This window comes from Barbus barbus (assembly GCF_936440315.1).
Source record: "Barbus barbus genome assembly, chromosome: 34".
NCBI classification, from domain to species: domain Eukaryota; kingdom Metazoa; phylum Chordata; class Actinopteri; order Cypriniformes; family Cyprinidae; genus Barbus; species Barbus barbus.
Window position 1 is genome coordinate 20,265,192 of NC_136762.1, and position 23,583 is coordinate 20,288,774.

At 38.4% G+C, this 23,583-nt stretch overlaps 1 protein-coding gene across 1 annotated transcript in view; it reads right to left on the reverse strand.

The window, feature by feature from the left end:
* The window catches only part of LOC306854501 (1,4-alpha-glucan-branching enzyme-like), a 183,014-nt gene that overhangs the window by 104,600 nt on the left and 54,831 nt on the right, over positions 1–23,583 (reverse strand). The window contains exons 6-7 of the mRNA XM_079392593.1: positions 20,803–20,893; positions 13,575–13,784 (exon numbers count right to left, since the gene is read on the reverse strand). Of these exons, the coding sequence (XP_079248719.1) occupies positions 13,575–13,784; positions 20,803–20,893 (301 nt within the window). The remainder of the gene's footprint in view (positions 1–13,574; positions 13,785–20,802; positions 20,894–23,583) is intronic.

Consider the following 23,583-nt stretch of genomic DNA (forward strand, 5'->3'; position numbering starts at 1 on the left):
TATTATCATCTTTTTATTTCAGTTTTAGTTTTAGTACTTAAAGTTAAAAAAAATAAGATATGTTCCCTTATTAACTAGCTAAAAGTTTTTATTTATTTATTTAAGTTAACATTTATTATTTTCCAAGTATTAGTTTTAGTTTACAATACTATCTCTGATCAGACACCGAATTTTACATAACAGCAGAGTTGATACATGTTTTACAGTATGACTAAACATCCAAATCCAGTCATTTCAACAGGAATCTGCAGATCGAGAATTTTGCATGAGGATGAAAGATTTCCCCATTCACTGGGTTTTTACACAACACCATTTATTTTATTTTATTTATAAATTTTTTTTTTTTTTTTAATGAAACCTTTTTATGTTTTTTGGCCATTCATTTACAATTTGGGAGTCTTAAAACACACACTTTTCAAAATGAGTTTCAAAGTGCAAGTTTTTGAAAATATTGACGCTATAATCTATGTTAAAACTACAAAAAAGTACATTTTTGAAAAATTTACAACATCATGCGCACACATTTTAGATGTTCAGTCAATAAGTGTGTATGCGCGTATTGTTTCTTTCTTTACAAAGTGACATCGCCAACTACTGGCCAGGTATGCATAATACAGTATTTTTAATCGTACTTGCGGATCCATGTTGATCCATGCGGATCCATTTTGACAATACTGTCGCGGAGCTTTTCGAATAACCAAAGAAAAAACTTTTCCAGTTTTAGTACAGCGCAGAGGAGAGAGCATTCTTTTTTATAAATTAGAGATTTTAATTTTCTTTTATAAAAAAAAAAAAAAGTGTCTGAGGATTTCGATATATGCCAAGAGGAGACTGGTTTTCCTTAGCTTGAAACAAAACTTGGTTCTCGCGAGACTTGCATGTTTTCTCACCGGAGCTTATGCTCCGCCTTCATCCTATGTCATCCGCTGGAACGCCACTCTCTCGTGAACGCGGGTACGACAGTTAGCGGAAGCTAGAGATTACGGTTTATACAGATTTAAATATGGATACTACTCTTACACAAGTGCATCAATTCACTTCATAAGGCCTTTATCAACCCCTCAGAGCCATGTGGACCACTTTTTATTGTGGATTTATGCACTTTATTGGGCTTCAAAATCTTAACCACTATTCACTTCCATTATAAAGCTTGGAAGAGCCAGGACATTTTTTTTAATAATCAATCAACTTATCTGAAAGAAGAAAGTCATATATACTGTACCTAGGATGGTTTGAGGGCGAGAAAATCATGGTTTAATTAAGCCATCTCTTTAAGAACAGACAGTGTATGTGAGTGAAGGAATGTATGGTCCCAAGAATTTAGGTACTTTAAAAATCCATCACAACCCAAAAGACTGCAAACTCCTGCCTCCAGTTGCATTTTAATCTTTGCAAATGATTTCGTATATTACGTATATTTTTGAAAAGCTGTACCTGCAAGTGCGATTCCCTCCGTCCATGTTTGAAACCTAGAAATGAATACCAATGCGCTCTATCTCCTCATCGGGTACCCCAATCAGATTCCTGCAGCATGCGGCTATGAGCATAAATTAACCGTCAGGATGAGAAATTGGAATCAACTCATCCCTAAAGTATGTCTGTATCCTGGTGTTTGGATGATATGTGTAGGCACTTGTGACCAGCCCCCTCCAACTGAGCATCCTCAACAACTTGGAGTAATGGCCATGTTGCCATAGAAACTTTGTTAAAATGTGAGCGCAGGGGTCCTCTGGCACCGTGCGAAGCAGACGCGGAACAAGGTAAAGTACCTCAACCGTGTGAAGCTGAATTAAAGAGCGAGAAAGAACACCATCATCTCGCCTGAGAGTTTTATAAATGCCAAGTGCTCCGATTCACGCTACGGCATCCTTAATGTTATTGTCAGAAGAAGGACAACATGACACTTACGATGCAGCCGGTTCTGGCTGGAATGATTCGAGCGGCCCCAACAGAGTTGGGCTAGCACTAATCCTACATCTTAAACTGTATTTGACGGCAGGAATGTGCAAATGAACTCTCTTCAACCTCGATTCTTCTCTTCTAAATTTCTACAACAATGACAAGAGGCCCAGGTAGCAGAAAATGAGAAAATATGGAAATGAACCATCTTTTGACACTCACACTGGAACTTGAAGCTATTCAGAATAACTTATGAACCTCCTCACACAAGCAAGTCTGCAGAACTGTGGAGATGTCTGATAACATTAGCACGGTATAAGGAGCTATAGCCTTCATTTGGAGTCATTCCGTGCTTCGGCTTGATGCATTCAGCACTGTGCTGATCTAGGCAGCAACATTCATGTATGCTAAATCAAATATATGGATACAAGTCCCCGTCGGCCAGGCGCAAATCCCCCAAAGCTTCTTCCAGGACTGTGCAGTTCGCAATTGGTTCTGCATGTGGAGTGAATCAGCGCCGGGGTAGATTGTAGTTTTCCAAGCCATGGGGGAAAATGCTGATGTAGATATCCGCTGCGCCGTTTCATAAAGTTGCAAATGGCGAGTTTGCAACTCCGGGTTGGCTCTCCCAATACTAGGGGGCTGTGGTAATCTGATAAGCGTGCGGCATGGGCGGTCACGAAGGGCTGTGGGCGATAAATAGATTATACTGTGATCAACACACGACGCAGAGGCCAAACACACAAAGTGTTATCGTGGAACTGAGGTACAGCCATGACAAAGCCACACCTGCACAATAAAGCCAAAAGAATGGCTGTTATTCCTCATGGGCAAGTCCTGTCGGGAGTGCGGTGAGTACAAAGCTTTTGTCAGGTGTGATGGTCTGTGATGGTAAAGCAGGGCTACTTGGCTTTGAAAAGCTCACGGGCCACAGGGTCCTTTTAGCCACAAGGGCAGCATTTAATTTTAGTAGCTATTTTGGTCACACTTTACACATAGAATACACATAGAATATATTATATGTGTAATGAATCTATATAATATATGGGTTTCACTTTCTGAAATGAGTGACAAAAAATATTGACCTTTTTCATGATATTCAAATTTTTTGAGATGTACCTGTACTATATACACTTTCTTGGGAAAGTATTGATCTCGTTTACGATACTGAAGCCATACAAACCCATGTATTAAATATGATACACATTATTTAAATGGCTAACATGGTGAGAACACCATACTGCAAACTGCAGCTCCCACAGCATTGACATTCCACAGACCACAAAAATCTTCTTGAGACAGAGCATTATCACTGAGGTTAAGGAGTGACTTACCGACAACACTATGGCTACAAATTGACAAACGGGCCAGTTTTCGCCTTAACCAGATTACATACGACTTCAAGGGTGTCTGGAAGGACGGTAAAATGCTGTTTTATTCGATTATGAGTTTCCCTTCACCATTTTCCCACATCACTACCATTTACCATGAGCACTCAATGACAACATATACGTTGAATATCAATAGAATGGCTTGCATTGCTATTCAAGCCCTTCAACGCAAGAAAAAAAGCCATGCGACATTTCCTCAGAGCCAAATAGCTGATAATCTGTCTCAACTCAACATTCATTCTTGGGGAAAGAATGACAGGAAAAAGACAAGTGTGATGATAAACATAAAATGACCTTGCTATACAGTACACCAAATCTGTCATAAGCACTGGTTCCCAGACAGTTACGAATTAACACTACAAGAATACTCTAAAACCGAGGATAATCTCTCAACGGGGGCACTCTGACCTTATTTGCATTTCTTCTACCTGATATTGCAACCCAAGTCTCAGGTGCAAGGAAGATCGCAGGAAGAGGAAATGTATAAATCCCTGTATACTCAACATTACAGTCAACCTGCATGACAACAAATAAATTTACAACCATGACAGATCATTTCACACAAGGCGCAGCAGTGAAACGACGGCATCTGACAGTCTGAGAGATGGCGAACAGCCGGGCCTTGTGGGAAACGACGGTTGAGGCACCTCATTTCACGCATCTCACACGCTGTGCCTGTCCTATTGGCAAAACGGCTTCTTCGCTCATTCAATAAAAGACAAGCAGTGCAGATTAATGTTTATTGGGGAAGAGATGGATAACACCTGGATAAAGTGATGTGACAAGTGCCACCGCCGTGTCATTTTTTGTCGCTCTGGAATTCGTCCAGAACTGTCAGAATTAGCATTCTCCATCAACATCCAGCTGTGCCTCTGGTGAAATCTGCCATTTGTCTCAATAGAAAGTTTATTAAGTCTCATTGAGAGGTGTTGGGAGAACATGCAACACGTCCTGATGAGGAATGAATATTCAAGGAGGGGGAACCGCTTCATGAGCACAGGACCTTATCCACAATTGTCATTGGAAATCTTTCACAAAGGGAGAGTTTAATTCGCCGCTATTTGCACAGAATACCAAGCGTGCCCCACAAAGTCATTAAACCTGTGCATTCCTCTTAGTCTAGATAAAAAAAAAAAGAAAAGTGCAATAAGCCTCAGTGAATGTAACGCGCGATCGAAATGTGAGACCACAAAAGCGGCTAGCCTCGGGTCTGGCTCTGTTTGATGTGCAGAGGGATTCCGGTGATGACTGATGAAAAATGGATGCAAATGAGCCAATACAGCTGGAGACTGGAGGAAGCGATGGATAAGCGTGGAAAGAGCCTTCTGAAGTCACACATCTGAGACCTCTCGAGCACCAGAGAGAGGGCAGACGGTGACGATGGCCGAGAGGAAGTGTGCCTGCCCTTCAGTAGACGGGTGGAGAGGAGCGTCGTGGCGGCACAGAGGATTAATTTACTCGCCTTCACAAGGTGTCCTTGCTGCTCTTTGAAACAGCCTATTAGAGGAGCCACAGGAAGCCATGAAGTGCGGCCCAGCGGATGTCTCTGGGCTAGTTAAATCTCCACTACAAGGGCTAAGACCTCAAACACTGGCTGTTCGCATTTCCCTGTAGATGCCACAGAAACATGGAGTATAACAGAGCTAAACAAAGCATGCACCAGATGTTTCCATTAAATCACCTTGTTTTCATGACTTTTGCTTGTCAAAACGGTGCCTTTTACATGTTGAAGACAAGCAAACATGGAAACTGGATGCATCTTATTCTGTCAATCATCATGAATTTGAATAAACTGTGCTGATAGACCAAGAAACACAAATCACAAAGAAAGGACAACGTTAATCAGTAGGGTCTTGCTTTCTTGTATATGTGAAACTGACGGAAGCAACTTTGGGGTCAACTGTGAAGGACTATTCCCCACCTAACACACCCCACTTTTCAATGGGGCATTCTGATTGGGACATAGAGGCTCAAGGTCAAGAAAGTCTTAAAGTGCCCCTATTATGTCATTTCCAATATTGCATTTCATGCAGCGCATTATGTATCTGTATGTGAATAAAAACAACCTGCAAAGTTGTAAAGCCTAAAGTGCACAATAAATAAAGTTATTGTCTCCCAAAAGAAAGAATCAACTCCGAATGGTGTAAAAGAGACATTAGCAATTCGAATCCCACTATGGTGGCCATTTGTGCCATTTTTAGGGACACGTCCTGGCCAGGATTTCTGTATTTTGCTCTGTTTTCCTGTTGTCATACTTGCTGAAGGTAATGATAAATAACGTGCAGGCATTGTACATAATCGACCAATCGTGGCGCATGAGAAGGTGGGATCTACGGAGAACGGTCAAAGGGATGCATATACGCGAACTGCGCACATGTTTGTTGTGTTTATTCGTTCATTCGACTTGAAGCGCCGCTATGCAGACTGATCCTTGTATGACATCAAAGTACAGTGAGCGAGATTCGAAAGCATAAAGAGCTGTCTGCTCTCTATACCTCTCGCGGATGTCATACAATGATCGCTCTGCACAGCGAAAACAGCCAAAACCTGGATAATTTATAACAGAAATCCTGGTAAGGACGTGTCCCATAAAAATGGCCCATATGGTCACCCTACCACTAACACATTTGCATAATGCCGCCTATATTCTATGTTGGCTGGTCGCAATCGAATTGACCCCGCCCTCAAACACATCATTTTACTGATGGCTGCTTCTCTAATCTCGAAGAGTTCAACGTAGAATTCACAAAATGCTTGCTCTTGAAAGATGGCTCAGTACCCTGTTTATTTGGACCAGCTGGCTCCACTGAATCTCAAACTGTAAGAATGTTAAATAATAGATGTTTATATTTTCTATTGAGTGTTCACAATACAGAACTATGGCAATGGGTGTATTTTTTCTGACACGCATTGTAAGTGATAGACCAATCACAACAGACTGAGCCATCTGACCACTCAGAGAAGAGTAGGCTCATGGAAAGGCGGGGTTTAGAGAGACTGAATCTTAGAACTGCTTTGAATAAATCATTTGAGAATCATTGGAAAATGAGGTGATATTAAATGCATAATTTTAGAAAACAAAAGCATTTTTGACCTTGCATGCATGTAAAGCTATTGTAGGAGACTGACAAAACAATATTAGGAACCTTAAAAATGGCATACAATCTTAAATATCAAGGTGCTTCACGATGCCATAGAGGAACCTTTTTGTCTAAATGCTTCCATAAAGAACCTTTAACATCTGAAGAACTTTTCTGTTTCACAAAAGGTTCTTTGTGGTGAAAGAAGGTTCTTCAGATTATAAAAAAGGTAAGGAAGAGATGGTTCTGTAAAGAACCTTTGACTGAATGGTTCTTTGTGGAACCAAAAATGATTCTTCTATGGCATCGCTTGAAGAACCTTTTGAAGCACCTTTATTTCTAAGAGTGTAATGGGGCACTTTAAAGTTATGCAAAATGTTATGTGAAGTCACGAGAAATGTAAAGCTATGTGAAAGTTCTAATAGACCAAGAAGTACAAATCACAAATATGGGATTTTGCCTAAGGAATCAACAGTGATCAGCAGTAGTGGCTTGCTTGCTTGTATATGTGAAAAAAATGGAAGCAAATTAGTTTACGGTTGATTGTGAAGGACTATTGCCCCACCTGACACACCATCCCACTTTTCAAGGGGGCATTTTGACTCGGACATGGAAAGGTAAAACAAGTTAAAGTTCGCAGTCAAGAACATCTTGAAATTATGTGAAACATAACTAATGTGACGTTACATTAAAGTTAGGTACTGAGAGAACCCGAAATACATCACAAGCAAACAAAAAAGTTATTCTTGCTTGTATATGTGAAACAGACAGAAGCAACTTAGTTTTGCGGTTGATTGTGAAGGACAATTCCTCACCTGACACACTGCCCCTCTTCTCAAGGGGGCTTTTTGTCTGGAACTTGGAGTCTTAAGGTCAAGTTCACTGTCAAACATCTCAAAGTTATTCGACTTGTTTTCTTCCAGCCAGCCATTTGTTCTTGAAAGTTCCTGCACTAAGCAAGTCCTTTATTCCCATGTCATGTAGAATCAACAGACAACAATGATTGTTTGATTCTACTAAAAAGAGTCCCTAATTTCAAGAAACACCATATGCAATTTCCACCGATGTCAATGGCGCATCTGTTGCGACGTTCGCCAATGCCTGTTTCAATGTTGCTTGATATTTGTGCCATCGCAGTCGCCACCAGGAATGGCCCTTCTGCAATTCATCTTCTCAAAAGCAGGAATTAATAGAGAGCCCGACACCGAGATGCATCCAAACCAACGGCAACAAGAAAAACAGACAAATGAACCGGCAATGACATCGGGTCGTTCCTTTGGGCTTTTACAAATGACTCTTCAGATGGCTGCTGGTTGTGGCATATGTCTGCGGCCCGTCTAATGAGTCCCTCTGAAAACGGCACAAGCTCAATAAGTAATGAAACTGCAGATTGGCTCTTATTACCGAATCTTTGCGCCGTCTGACACTAACGCTGGATAATATATTGGCGGCAGCAGCTTTTGGCATGCGCTTATTAAATGTGGGTTCAAAAAGGCATTGATAGACTCCACGGAGGCGGCCGGTCTGTCTCTTAATGTGTGATGAGATGAGCTTACAGCCGTGGAAGTAGAAGAAGAGAAACTTAATTATCACGCTCCGCGAGAGCACCAATCAATAGGTTCGGGTTTACCGTGAGGGCCATTAGGGTCAGAGCCAGCTAGTGGCTAAAGTGCCGTACGCTTTTGTAGAGCTTACCGCTGCGATGACAGTAATGATTTGGAGAACAGAGCATCGGGCGGCATCCGTGAAGCCGCATACATTGTGTGTGTGAATGGAAGCCCGAACTGTTCAGAGCCAAGGATTGTAAACACGTCTCTGATACTGTGACACACAAGGGCACTTTGAGCTACTGCAAATTTAAGACCCATTTTCGTCAATTGTTGTTCTTCGGTTCATTTACACACATAATGTTTTGCGGTTAGCGATTCTCATTTTGATATGCTCAGTCTTTCATTATCGTAGCTCTCATGGGGCATGTCTGAGACGTGTTCAGCTAACATTAGAACACACACTGTTAGATGTAGACTGTCATACATGGGCTTTGTTCAAATGTCTGTGTACTTGATCAGAGACTTGCATGTTTCTGAGCTGTAAAATAAAAGGATAATGTCATTACTTTCTAGGGAATTAACTTTATGTGCTTAACAGCCTCTCATAGAATTTCTGTGTTGATGCCAAAACAAGCTCACAGCTGTTACTGATTTATCATCAGAGAAGATTGTGATAAAAGATGATACAATTACCATGGGCATTAAATAAAGACTTATAGGCGGCATAAACATTTATTCATTTTTATTTTTATTATTAGACTTCACCACTACTCAAGGGGGATTATTTTTATTTTTATAACCTTGATATATCGTATTGAATTTTTGTTTTGGTAATATTTTACCTATAGAACACTTGCAAAAATGTCTCCACAATAAAATCCAGCAAGTGCAAGGAGAAATTTATTTGACGAAGGTTTGAATTACATGGACCGTTTTATTGCACATGAACCCCTTTTTCCTGTCCAATATGTTTTTTAACTGCCCTGGTCCTACAGTATTGGCCTCTTTACATAACTTCTGATAGATTCACAATACTAAAAACACAAAACTGTAACAATTTTCAGAAACTCAGTTGTCTCACACTAACTTTCTTTTAGTTATTAATGAGCATACACATTCTGCTTTTTAACTGTCAGCTTTAAAAGACAAGTTTTTAATGTTTTTTATTTATTTATTTTTAAATCAGCTCCTTAAACGGAGGCTTTGTCTTCCAATTATACACTTTGTCAACTGTAAACAGTATTCACACATAATACACACACGCTTGATGTCAAAATTGTGAGATTTGTTTAAAAAAGCCTAGTTAAGTGTCAACTGTTGTGACAGCAAACCAACATTCTTTTATTTAAATTTTTTTGGAAACACTACAGTTTGCTCTAATTTGGAAAGTTGGTTTTTCGAGAACAAAACCACTGAAGTTCTTTAGCATCAGGAAGAAAACATGCTCTTAATGAAACTTGTCAGAAACAAATCCAAAATGCACTTTCCACTCAGCCAGATGTCGAGTGCATATCCATTTCACTTTCGTAAGATCTTTTGCTTTGACGAATAAGGGAAAATTTCATGGTTAAGTGATCTAGATGACGATTCTTTATACACATGGAAATAAATAAGAGTGCACCATAAAACCATAAAAAGAATGTGATTATGTGATATTATATCATCATTTAAAGTTATGCTTATTAACTCTAGAGAAAGTTTAGAAGAGTTTCTTAATAATTAATAGCTGCAATAATCACAAGCGGTAAACAGTGTTGGGAAGGTTACTTTGTAAATGTAATATGATCCAGGTTACAAGTTACCATATTTAAAATGTAACTATTTCAATTACTTTATTAATGTAATACAAAAATTACGTTTTGATTACTTTTCTACATTCCTAATGAAGGTTTTCAACTGTTAATTATTTTCAAACATTTAAAACATGCAGGGTTAACCTTACAGTAAAACTCAACACTGATTACTGTCAGACTTTCAAAATCCCCCCTCACTTGAAGATTATAATAATTAAATTATGTAACTCGGTTACATGCAACTAGTTACTCCCCAAAACTCCTGGACTCCTTCCCTACTTCCTGTCCAATATTCTCTAAAAGATAAATCTTTAAATAGCAGATATGTGAACACATGGGTTTAATTGTATATTAATGCAAATCCTTTCCGTTACATGGAAACAGAAGGCTTAAGTTGAACTCCATTACAAGGCAGAATAATTATTTATTGTGATTATTAATAAGTCAAAATGATTCAAAATATTTTACTAACAAGAATACTGTGAGAAAAGTATCTGATCGGTTTTTAAATGGCCAATATTTCTTATTCCGAGCACATCATTTTGAATAGAACAGTGTGGCAATTATTGCATTTTGAAAGTGATTAGTTGAATTTTAGATAGCATATTTAACATGCAAGACTTCAGAGACAAAGGGAGTGAACAATGAAGAAGGACATATTGATGGAGAATTCACACTGCGCTTTGGCAGAAAGGTTTCATATACAACATTGAAGAAATTGCTGTCAGCCCAAGACGGTACTATGGGAATACTGCCAGAGGCAAATAGAGTACAGTAGGTGTTCCAATTTAAAGACTCGCTCAGTATGGGTTCGAGAGTGGGGGAAAGGGAAATTAACATATTAGCTGGCATATGTTTGTGATGAAAACCTAATGGCTAAAGAAATGCAGTGCATTTTTAGCAATAGTCATGAAAAACTGACCAGGTCAAATATAAGTTCCAACTACTTGCCTTACTGTGACAATGACGCATCATCAATTACTTAGTTGTGTCATTCCAAACCATTTTAAGCAGTGGAAAGTTCTGCTTTTGTGTTCGAAGTCTAGCGAGTTTGGAGCGACATGAGGGTGAGTAAATAATGACAGAGCTGTTCCTCCAACTTGGTCTACTGTGGGTTCTGCTTTTCTAAGCCTCTTAGCGCTTTTGCATTGTCCCTTTGTTTTCAGAGATGAATGAGTCTAAATAGGCAAATACTGCAATGATTATTCATAAACAAAAAGCATCTTTAAAAGCTTTAAGAATTTTACATGAATATTCCATTGCGTGAGATAAGGACATGTTAATGCTTGATTATGGGCAAACAAAAGTGCTGATGAGGTGAACTAATTATGGAAGCATAATTCCATGCCACATTATTAATTACAGAGATATGACCTGTGAGCACAACTCAAGAACACACACACACTTATAAACTCGCATAGTTCCAGAACAGTAAACTTAAGTGGTTAAAATGAGACATTAGAGCAAAGAAACATTAAGGATATGCAAAATATTCTAAATAACTAGTGCTGTCAATTTAATGTAATTCTATCATATAAGTGCTTTGAAACTTGCAACGGGAATGAACAGGGATCTCGAAAGCTTTTTAAAAGTGGCATTTCAAAATAGATGATTACAAACAGTGTTTTGAGTGAACTAGAGAAGAAAAGCTGAAATAATCAGCCATTCTGTCGGTTAATTTGGAAAAGGAATCGGAAGAATATTTAACCCTTGTGCGACCTTTTGGAAATTTTTGTCCTTTTCAGTTTTGTCATTTTTATCATTTTGCCTGTGTTATTGGCAGCGGCATAAATTTTGGCACAGGTGTGTATTTTTATTGGATTTTACTATTTCACTTCCATTTCCTTTAATAAATCTATTTTGCACGAGGTACAAAACATAGTTCCTCTCAGGACCTTTTGGACAAAAATATCCCCGTTGAAACCCATTAAAACTGCTATTTTTAATCGCAGTGTCGTTTAACTTTAAAATAATGCAATTTTTGTTAATAGGCTTTCATTCTGTTGGCAAGGCTTCAAAATGTAATTTTTTACCATTTTTTTAGCAGATGGTGCCATTTTTTCAGGTTTGGACAATAAAGCAAATACTCGCTTAAATTAATTGTGTGTGTGTGTGTGTTCTTGTAATATTTGAGAGAGAAAAACTCTACTGTAAATCACAAATCCAAGCACTGTGTGCAGCAGCAGAGTTTTGCTGGCATCTAATGGGGAAAATTCGGTACTGCGCCCAAACAAGATTTTATTGAAAGCTCATTTTTTGAGATATCAACCTCAAATTTGTAACACAACTTGTTTAGATTTATGGCTTTGATTTTCGAGCAGGTTTAGAGTTCAGCATGTTTCATAAAATATATATTTTATATAAAATATTGTTCATAAATCATTTTCATAAACTTAAACCTGTATAACTTTATTTTTTTCACTTTTTCAACTTTGTTTTACTTCAGCAATTATCTGACATGGACCTTCTTTAAAATGAGACCAAACTTAAGTTATGACCTTTTTTGACATGGACATTTTTGTCCACTATGGACCTATGTGCAACTTTTTTTTTTATGCAAAAGGGTTAAAATAACCTTTAAAACAATCTTCTTTAAAATAAATAAATAGCCAAATTCTGAAGCTCTACTTACTTTAATAGTTTGGTGTTAGCATGTTGCTAAGCTAAGCTAACTGCGCTATTCTAGTAAACATGAAAATACAAAGCAAACAAATGCTAAAAAAAATACTTTTTATAACTATTCATTTTTGAATAATATATACAAATAATTATATGGAATTTCTCCAGTAGACAACAGGGCAAAAGGCGCCCCGGGGGTAAAAGGCGCCTTTGATATTATTTTCATCTAAACCACTAGATAGCACAAAAACATGGCGTAGCACTTTCCAAAACATCCGCTTTTCAAGATGCACGAGCAGATTTGTCTAATCTTTGACGCGATCATGCGCAGCAGTGCAAAGTTGATTCTGTGCTTTCTTGGTCTAATATTTACTAAAATTAATGCATATATTTTGAGACAAAGGTCTTTTTTATGATTTTCAGTTTTAAGAAAATTAAAGCAACGGTTTTTAAATAATGAAAGAATATGTAAAAGTATGGTTTTTGGGGTAAACAGCACCCCCTGCTGTTGGGGCTAAAGGCACACAGTAATTAACATGATAATTAATAGATGGCTGACTTTTCCATTTGTTGACATGGTTAGATTCAGATGGTAAATATCATATATTATGTTGGGTGTCCATAATAGAGATAATTACCGTTTAGAATGAAACCATCATATTTAAAAACATGACATTAATCATATCATATAATAAAATATAATTACTTTCAGAATCTTATTAAAATGATTGTCAAATGCATCATCACGATTTGTTAAAAGGGTCCATTGTCCACCAAATTTCCAACCAATTTTTTCACTAAGCTTGTCATTTTGCAATTGCCTTTTCTGTGCAGCAATGCTATATTTTATTTATATATTTTGCAGGAAAATTATTGAGTTATTTGTTTGCTTGTGCAGAGACAAATGCTTTCATATTTCTTGTAAAGTATCAGTTAAAATTAATTTCAACTGTAGTTTCTTAGGGAGATTATAAGCCCTGGAGAACAATTTGGCAAAAAATAAGGTATCTTCGAAGGCAGCATAATTACCGGAAAAAAACCTTCCAGTCGAAAGCGTGTCTATGCTGCTTCTGTAGGCAGCTCACTAGGTTTTGGAACGCAGCCTAGATTTTAGAAGAATGCCTGTGTTGTGTTGCACAACGCTGTGTTACAAAAGGTGCTGTATGATCAGAGAGACATGTCACTTACGTGAAGCGTGAAGCATAGGGTGTTTGAAATGTGAAAAACAAACTTGAGTCTCACCCAGAGTAGTTGAAGAGTTTGCTGTCCCAGAGGCTGTGTTCTCCACGGGGCCCGCTGTGGAAGAAACAGGAGTCAGAGCCGTCAAAGCGGTTCAGCCCGTCCTCTGTGTTCTTGGATGCGTGGCTATGCACCACATCGAGCAGGACAATGATACCCAGAGAATGAGCCACGTCAATCAGCTCCTTGAGTTCCTCTGGGGTGCCGTAACGACTGGAGAGAAGAGCAGATGAAGGCATATATCAGAGCAGTCTGGGCAGAGGTTGTCTTCGTCTTGGGTTAAGCTTCAAACTAGCAGCAGTCTGACTGTTAAGACCAATTCTTTCAAAAGTATAGAGATATCTTTCCGAGTTTATCACAAAACACATGATGCACTGATTTCAGAATACAGAACATCTGCTTATTTCAAGATGTGCTAAAGAAAATGTGAATGTGAAATATATTGCTGGAGTCGGCTTTACAGTTAGGGCTGTAATGATGGCTGACGATTGCAAACTGTGATCAACAATGTTTTGTTGCAGTGTAAGACAAATACACAAACAACTTAAGAGGCCATTTGTTCTGAACTTAGAATAAACTTAAGAATAAACATAAAATAGATAATAAAATAGGCCTCTATTTGTTGGGGGCCATTGTCTTATGGGCTGCGCTCCAACATATGTTGCAATACTGCTTTGGGCAACCCAACATTGAACTCATCCGCTCATTAGTAAAAACTTTAAGACCTGAAGTGGGTCAGAAAAGGTAAAGAGATTTGAGAGAAAATAAGATGCATGTCAGATCCGCGTCACGTTCAGCAGCAGCAGCAGCTTTTAAAGCAATGGCAGGCAAATAAGCTAATAACCGGCTGGTGTGATGTCTGTTCATTAAGAATAAAAGGAAAAAGAGGATATCAATAACTTTTATAGCTTTAAGGGGTTCATTTATATTTAATTTAGAATTTAGTGTTTGGTTACTATTCATTTTCTGTATATTTCTGCTGAAGGGCACAGCTAAATATGTCATTTATTATAATGGGTTCATGTGAAGATTGTTTTAAGATCACTTAAATAAGAAGTTAAGTCTAATAAATGTTAAAATTGATAACTCTCAATTATACTGTAATGTTGAATGGCTACAGTCAATGGTTAAATATTAAGGGGAAAAAACGTACTCGGTTACTGTCATACTCGGTTCCCTGAGATACGGAACGAGTACTGCGTCTTGTTAAAGACGCTATGGGAAAAAGCCTTTTTTCTCCTGAACTGAAGTCTTATTCAATCACGCAGTGAAACTGCACGGCTATTGGTTCGTGCAGTGTGTATTAAACGAACCAATGGGTCAGCAGCGGAGCTGCACAAGCCTATGGCGACGGAGCCCACCAGATCCCGCCAGAATGGGCGGGGTTATCTGGCTATATAAGCGGCCGTTTCGCCATAGGAACTTCAGGTTACTTCGACAGAAGCGACGACTGAGTCGTGCAGCTACCTGGCATGGCAAAGTACGCAGTACTCATTCCGTATCTCAGGGAATCAAGGTTACAACAGTAACCGAGTACGTTCCCTATCAATATTCCACTCGTACTGCATCTTGTTAAAGATGCTATGGGAACACAATTCAATCACGCCGTGCCAAGGTAGAGGAACGACTGCCCAATGCACTTCCATAAGCATGTAAAGGCTCCTAGGGAAGTGCAACAGTGTACTCCAGGCTAAAGCGAGCTAAACTCATCGAGGTCATACTCTGCCTGAGTGATCGTTCCATGAAACTCTTACATACTAGGTACTATTAGGACCGAAGTATGCAAGGAACCCACCATAGAGCTTGAGCGCCTCGCGGTCAAGGATTCTCCGTCAGGAGTATTCCCACAGCGTATAACCTGTGGAATCAGGGCGATCTGAGGGAATGCATAAAGGAGGAGGTTGGGCCAGTCGTGGGCCAACGCGTCCTTGATCTTCGAATAATAAGTTGGGCAGTGAGAGTTGTCTTTGGAGGCGAAAAGGTCTACTTCGGCCTTGCCAAAGATCTTCCAAATCAACTGAACCGTTTGCGGATGGAGCATCCACTCTTCCGAGGGGACATTGCTCCGAGATAACATATCCGCTCCCTGGTTCAATCTGCCCGATAAGTGTGCTGCTCTCAGCGAGCGCAGGTTGATCTGAGTCCACTCCAGAAGGCGCTCTACTAGAATGAAGAGGTGCTTCGAGGAGATACCTCCCTGGTGATTTATATAGGACACCACGGACATGTTGTCTGAGCGAATCAGCACATGGCGGCCTATTAACTCTGGCAGGAAAAACTGTCAGGCTCGACATACTGCTAGCATCTCCAAGCAGTTGATGTGGAGGCCTTCCTCCGCCTTTGACCAAAGGCCAAAGGTCGGTTTGCCTTCGCACAGCGCCCCCCAACCTGTGTTGGAGGCGTCTGACGTGACAACTTTCCTGTTGCAGACCATCCCCACGGCCACGCCCTTTTCCATCCATTGTGGGTTCTTCCAGGGGGCCAGGACTGTCACACAGGCCTGGCTCACCCTGACATACTGGCGACCGTGCCGCCATGCATGAGGTGGAATCCGTGGATCTGGCGGGCTCCGTCGTCATAGGCTCGTGCAGCTCCGCTGCCGACCCATTTGTTCGTTTTATACACACTGCATGAACCAATAGCCGTGCAGTTTCACTGCGTGATTGAATAAGACTTCAGTTCAGGAGAAAAAAAGGCTTTTTCCCATAGCGTCTTTAACAAGACGCAGTACGAGTGGAGTATCAATAGGGAACTATTTTATAGAGAAATCAGTAGTATTGGTATCAGTGATGCTGGCCTTCAATCATAAAAAAGATGCCATTAAAGAAATAATTTAAATATACTGTCTATATGTTGTTTGTACATTGTACATTTGAAGATTGAATGTGAAATTATTGCTATATAAAAGTACATTTAAAAACTTTAAATGCTAGGTGGGATTAATCGCAAATAAAGGAATTGGCCTTACTGTTCCAATACTTTTGGAGGGCACTGTATATATATATATATATATATATATATATATATATATATATATATATATATATATATATATATATATATATATATATATATATATACATATACATACATACATACATATTTATTTTTTCCCCCAAATAAGGTCTGTCCAATCTCCCATTACAGTGCGAAATAGTTACACCTAATCACTAATCCAAAAGTTGAAATGCTCATCCACTTAAAACAAACAAAGCAATTATAGTTCCCCTTAAGTGGTGCAGTGGCGATACTTCATGTATCGGCCTTGTGGGATTCAAACCTACAACCTTCTGGATACCATCCCAGATCTGCCACATTACGTATGTGTTCACGTGTTTATCTCAGAAAAATCCCCTCTACACAACAGCTGAGTTTAGCAGCACCAGCAGAACAACACATGTGCAAATACATTAACTGTGCCGCCCAATTGCCGTGTAAAAACAAACAAATATGGCAGTAAATAAAAATCAATCTCAGATCGTTTATACTGTCATGGCGGCTGAGCAGAGGTCAAAGCCTTCATTCGGGGTGACGTACTGCTCCTTGCGGAACAAAGGGTGAGAGCGACGCGTTTGCATCAGCGCTTCCTCACGTATCTCCTCCATGTAATTGCTCCAAGAAGCTTCATCTGTCCTCCAGCTATCATCATATCGCTTTCCCCCGCCAAACGTGATGCAGGGTGACAACAATACCCCTCCCCTCGGCCTCCACCCCCTTCCCAGCATCCAGACCTTGCACTTTTTAAACGGCTCGGGGAGATCAATCATGGGTGAAATTACTCTGTATACATTATACACGCGTTATAGGCTGTCTTCAGCGCTAGCCGGTAAGGGCGAGCGACGGAATAAAGCACATAAATAAAGAATTCCTGCCTGTCTTCCTTTATCTGAGGTCTCTACCTCTCCACAGGATTAACTGCAAATGTGTTTACAGGGAGATTATCGGCCCCGTCAGAGAAGCCTCTCTGTGATTTGGGGCCACAGATGTGGGACAGAGTCTCATGGTGTGTGTGCGCCTATCGTTTTCACTCAGGGGTGTTACATTTACCTTATTTTGAACATTAAGAAGATAAAAATGAGTGAATTGTACCATGTTATGGGTCTCAGGAAAGCATTTTTTCATTGAGGGTCAACATGTGCACCCTAGAGTTGATTTTCAGGGTCACTTTTTTAACTTTGGCTCACAGAGTCAGTTAGTGTTCCAGATCAGTCACTTATTGTGGAAGTCATGGCCTAATGGTTAGAGAGTCGGACTTGTAACCCAAAGGTTGCAAGTTCGGGTCTTGGGTCCGGCAGGAATTGTGGGGGGGGTGATTGTACAGCGCTTCCTTCCACCTTCAATACTGTGACTGAGGTGCCCTTGAGCGAGGCACCGAACCCCCAAACGTGTGTGTTCACAGTGTGTGTGTGTTCACTGCTGTGTGTGTGCACTAAGGATGGGTTAAATGCAGAGCACAAATTCCGAGTATGGGTTACCATACTTGGTCACATGTCACGTCACTTTCACTTCTTTTCACTTTATTAAAGGGTTAGTTCATCCAAAATGAAATTTGCATTAATTTGCAACTCTTCTCCCCGAGTTACCGTCTTCCGCCATTATGGAGAGTACCACAGAACGTAATCAACGTAATGAGCATTGTTTACATTCAGCATGCACACGCTGTCTACTGAATGTAAACAACATTCATACATTGTTTCTACGTTGATTAGAAAAATTGCTGAATACATTGTTATTATTGTTTTCTTTGCGCACAAAAAGTATTCTCGTGGCTTCGTAAAATTGTGTTCTGAAGATGAACGAAGGTCTTACGAGTTTGGACCGACATGAGGGTGAGCAATTAATAACAGAATTTTAATTTTTGGGTGAACTAACCCTTTAAGTTACTTGATGGTTAGTAAAGCTGTCTTCAGGGTGATTCACAAAGAATGCGTTTTTGTGTTTAAAAATGTGAGATGCATGGGAGAGGAATAGAAAATGGTAATAGTATATGCACTACAAACCATTGTGTTTATGAATACGATTAGGGCTGTCACGATTCCTCTATTCAATTCGAGTACTCGATTTAAAAAAAATCCTCGATTGCATTTTGCCCGTGTCGAGTAATCGGCAAAATACCGGAAGTGGCGCATTCCATGCACGAGAATCCATAAAACGCATTATTAGACCGTTTTTCAAAGCTGCATGATATATTAAACCCATTAAAAAAATCATAAAGCATAATGCTATTGTGTAACGCTACGATTCAATTAAATAAAATATATGCGATACAGGTTTAATATATGCGCTTTAATTATTTACATGCATGTTGGTTACATGCATATGTCAGAGTGGCCCCGTTCACAGTAAATGCTGCTCCACACAAACTGTTATCATTTACATGTGTGGAGCATCTCAAACTCCATCTCTGTCCACACATTCAAGAAATGACAGTGGCTGTAGCATTTCTGTCATAAAGAAATGGCCAAATATTAAAGATGAAATTGACATTTGAATTAAATGTTGTTTTATCAATATGAAGAAAGGATTAGATCGTATCAGGCTGTTGGCGCCCTCTGCAGGCATTTGTTATAATGCGTAATGTAGGTTAGCTCTATTGTTTATAATACATTATGTATTTTAACCATTTTGTTCAATAAAAGCATATGATTACTTGCTTTATTTCAACTAATTATTATTGCCTAATTGCTATTATATATGTATTTTAAGTACTTTTGAAGGCTATTGTTCGCTTAGGACTACAAAAAAAATATTTTAATTATCCGATTACTCAATTAATTTTCAGAAAAATCGACCAATTACTCGATTACCAAAATAATCATTAGTGACAGCCATAATTACACTGTAAAAAATAAGTCTAATTTTAACTGTAAAATTTTGCAAAAAGGCTACGAAAAAAAAAAAAACTGTTAATAGGTTAACAGTAAGTTCCTGTACTATATACAGGGAAAAACTGTAAAAGAGCTAACCAGACATTTCATGTAATTTTACAGTAAAATGCTGTCAATTGTACAGTTTTTAGAAGTAAAAAACACCAAATCAATGTATAATTTACCGTCAAAAACTATAAACTGATATTCCCAGAATTCCCTGCGTGACATTTGAAAGTATTTTGTTTAAATAATAATGTTTTTTAATAGTTTTTGTTATGTACATTTGGGCTTCGTGATACATCTTCTGTTGTTTAATGAAAGTTTATTGAATTATTTAAGTATCATGTGTGTTACCATGATGGTGTTTTGTGTTTGCATGAATGACTCCGTGCACCTTCTATATATTAGTATATACTTCTGCTTGTGGTGAAGCTACCTGTGATGAGCTTTGATTCTTCATGTGGCTTTTTCTTTTACCATCTGCATTATTATGGTGGTTGTCAGTATGTTAAAGATACAACACAGATTTTAATAGCAGTGTGTGTTGTTGAATTTACTGGTTTACATTCAAATTTCTTTGTTTGTAAATTACAGTTGTATACCGTAAATTTTACAGTTTTGTTCTGTAAATGTGTTTACAGTTTTTTTTTTCTGTATTTTTTACAAAATTATTCTGGCAACCACAGCTGTCAGAATTATTTAGTACAAACTACAGATTTGTTTTTACAGTGTACGATAATATATTAAAATAAAATAAAAAAAGTTTATCATATCAAGCAGCATAACAGACAGTTTGTGTACAGATAACTGGCAGAAGATACACCAGAAGAAAGTACTGAAAACAATTAAGGTACAGTATAGAGATTTAGGGTTTTTTTTAAGTTTAACTTCTTTCAGCTTGATAGCTGAGTTTTGGGAAATGTTGTGTCATGCATGAGCTGTTGCAAAAGAAGCGAGATGCGACTGCGATGGTCAAACATGGTCAAACACAGCAGAATGCAAAAACACGTTCTGTGTGAATGGCCTCTAGACAGTAGACAAGATTCAAGATTTCATTTGTCAAATACAAAGTTGTATACAGAATACCATCTACAGTCAAATGTAAATCGTGTCCGCTCCATAAACAGTGCATATATTTTAAGGAAATGCATTAATAATGAAAGACAAAAGTAAACCTGAAGCAGTGTAAAGAGTGTATACAACAGAAATGAGACACAATAAATATTCAATTGTACAAGGAATGTGCCAAAATGAAGCAAAAATTACTGCAAGGCATTTCACTAGGTTTGCAACCTTGGTTAGTCAGAAAACAAAGAAAATGTTGAAATAATCAAACATTGTCCAGGTTCAGATAGATTTACCTTGATGCTGCGTAGAAACTGGTGACCTGGTACCCGAAGCTAGCGTAGTATGCATGCTCCATGATCGCCATCATCTGAATACAGTTATAACCTGTGTGTATGACAATAAAGACGGCAGTGCTTATTAGCAGATCTTTGCCAAATATCAGTATTCTGTCATTTACTCGTCTCATGCTACTCCAAACCCATACGACTTTCTTTCTTTAGTGGAACATTAGATATTTTGAAGAATGTTCATGTAGATATTTTCCATAAAAACTAAAAAGTTAGACTCAATGACCTAGAGACAGTTGATTTTTTTTGTGTGTTCAGCGGTCATATTGCTTCAAAAACATGTACTGTAACAAATTATGGTGTTGTTTATTAGTGTTATTTTGTTGTATTATTATTATTAGTAGTAGTAGTAGTATTAAAAAAATGTTACAAATAAATAATATTGTAATATATAACAGTACATAAAATAGTATAATAATAATAATAACTTAAGATTTTTGGATGAACTGCTGTTTTAAAGAAGCTTCAAATATAATCTTTTAAGATGCCAAATGTATTTGTTAAAAACTGTTTTTTAGCTACAGCAAACTTTTAGCTATACTGTTTTCCTGCAAAACAAACATGTGGGAGCAAAAAAGTACAAATTTTGCTGTTCTGCTGATTTTGTGTCGTCCCCACGGCCGTGTGTACCAACTGCCCACACAGAGAACCACGGCTTCACATAATTTCAAAACATCTGTTTTCATTAACGAGAGGATATTATACAACAGTCAAGCCAAAATAATAAATTGTCAAGGCCACAGAAAACCGTATCATGAAAACGCTACTCGGGTTGATCCCAAACAACCACAGCACAATTAATACAGCCATCAAACCCAACAAAACCTCTTCCTTCTTCCCCCTTCAGCTCTGACCAGTAAGTGTCCACTACAGAAGCTGGTCTTTTATGTGAACACAAAGTGGCCACCGGGACGCCCCGTCTGAATGACTCATCGGGTCATACTCAAGTCTTATCTGTCTGGATCAGCCACAAAACCAGCGTTTCGGTTCCCCATGCAGGCTGTAGCTGGACTGACACGGCTTTGAATCTGTACGGGAAGAACTCAAGAGGGAGATCCAGGCTTGTTTGCAGTTTTTTTTGTTTTGTTTTTTCTGAGCAGATTGGTTTATTTATTTATCTATCTATCTAGCTATCTTCCTCGCCCTGCTTCAGATAAAGTTTGGAGGTTTTTGATGAGGTGTGACAGCGCCAGGGGCTCGTCTCACCGACGATGCGTGAGCGAACACGCGCGCACACACACACGCACACACACACACAGAGCACTTTTCGACGCTTTTTAGATGCCAGAACCACAGTTGTCTAAGGAAATGCAAGCGGTTACCACAAAACAATGAGACAATCATAATATTTGTTACTGCGAATGGCATCGTTGGACTTTATGTGGGAGGACGGTCATTTTCAATCATGCAAACATGCAGGCACACATACTTCTGTTTTGCCTACGAGCAATAAAAAAGTATTTTTGCATATTTTTCGAGGAAAACTTCAGTGGTGCCTGGGTCTGTGCAACTTACGGGCACATTGTTGGAGTGGGTCTGAATGTTATCAAATATTCTCATGTCTCTAAGATGCTAAAAGATCCCACCGCCATGATATTTCCATAGAATTACTGTGCCTACATAGAGATGGGGCCCTCAGGGGCCGCTGTGGCCCAATACGAGGTATGTGTACATTGTCCAAAAAGAGCATATTTTAGCACACAACTCATCCTGAAAGAAAAATTTCAGTTAAACGAAAATAAACAGATAGATGTAAACAAACAAACAAATACATTTCAAACAAAATTAATGTTGGAAACATGCATATAACATTAGAAAATAAACAAATGTTAGTCAAGGACCCTAACATAAATAAATAAATAAATAAATAAAATAAACAAAAATAAATAAATAAATAAAATGAAAGACCAATGCAAACAAAACTAAACAAAAACCAAATAAACAAAAAGGTTCTATTTCAATGAACCAGATTCTTAGCAAGATCTTTTTCCAGTTCTAACAGTAATATTCTAGTAAAAATTCAATTTTGATTTAATAAGGCCACAACCTTCTCAATACTCCTACTGAAATGAAGAAAATTACAAATTAATTCAAACATCAAAAAGCACGCTCCTTTTTTAAGCACTTCAACGGATTCAGACTCTCTGACTGAGATAAATGTTTGGAGCTTCTGCTGTAAAAAATATATCAGCCCTATGCCTACACCAGGAATCCTCAAATCTGGCCCACTCCTGCAGAGTTTAGCTCTAACCCTAATCAAACACACCTGAGCTGCTAATCAGAGTCTTCAAGATCATTAGAAAATCATAGGTAGGTGAGTTTGATCAGGGTTGGAGCTAAACTCTGCAGCAGATTGGACCTCCAGGGAAAGATTTGAGGAACCCTGGCCTACACCAAGGGTTTTCAAACTTTTTTGTCAGCCGAACCCCTTTGACATAAATTATTTAATTAAAGTACCCCCTGATATTTTAAGTAAATAGTTCAATCATTTAATTGCACATTTGGATGTTTAACTTTAAAAACTATTTTTTATCAGTTTTAAAGTTTCAGTAATATTTATATAGCTATTGTTATTATAACACTCGGTAAATTATAAAAATTCATATTACTTTAATTTACAATGTATTAAAATTTTTCAACAATACTTTTTTAAATACAGGGTTTTCCAAAAAGATAATTATTTTATACATTTAAGATTTTAAATTTACATGACAGTTGTATAAACCT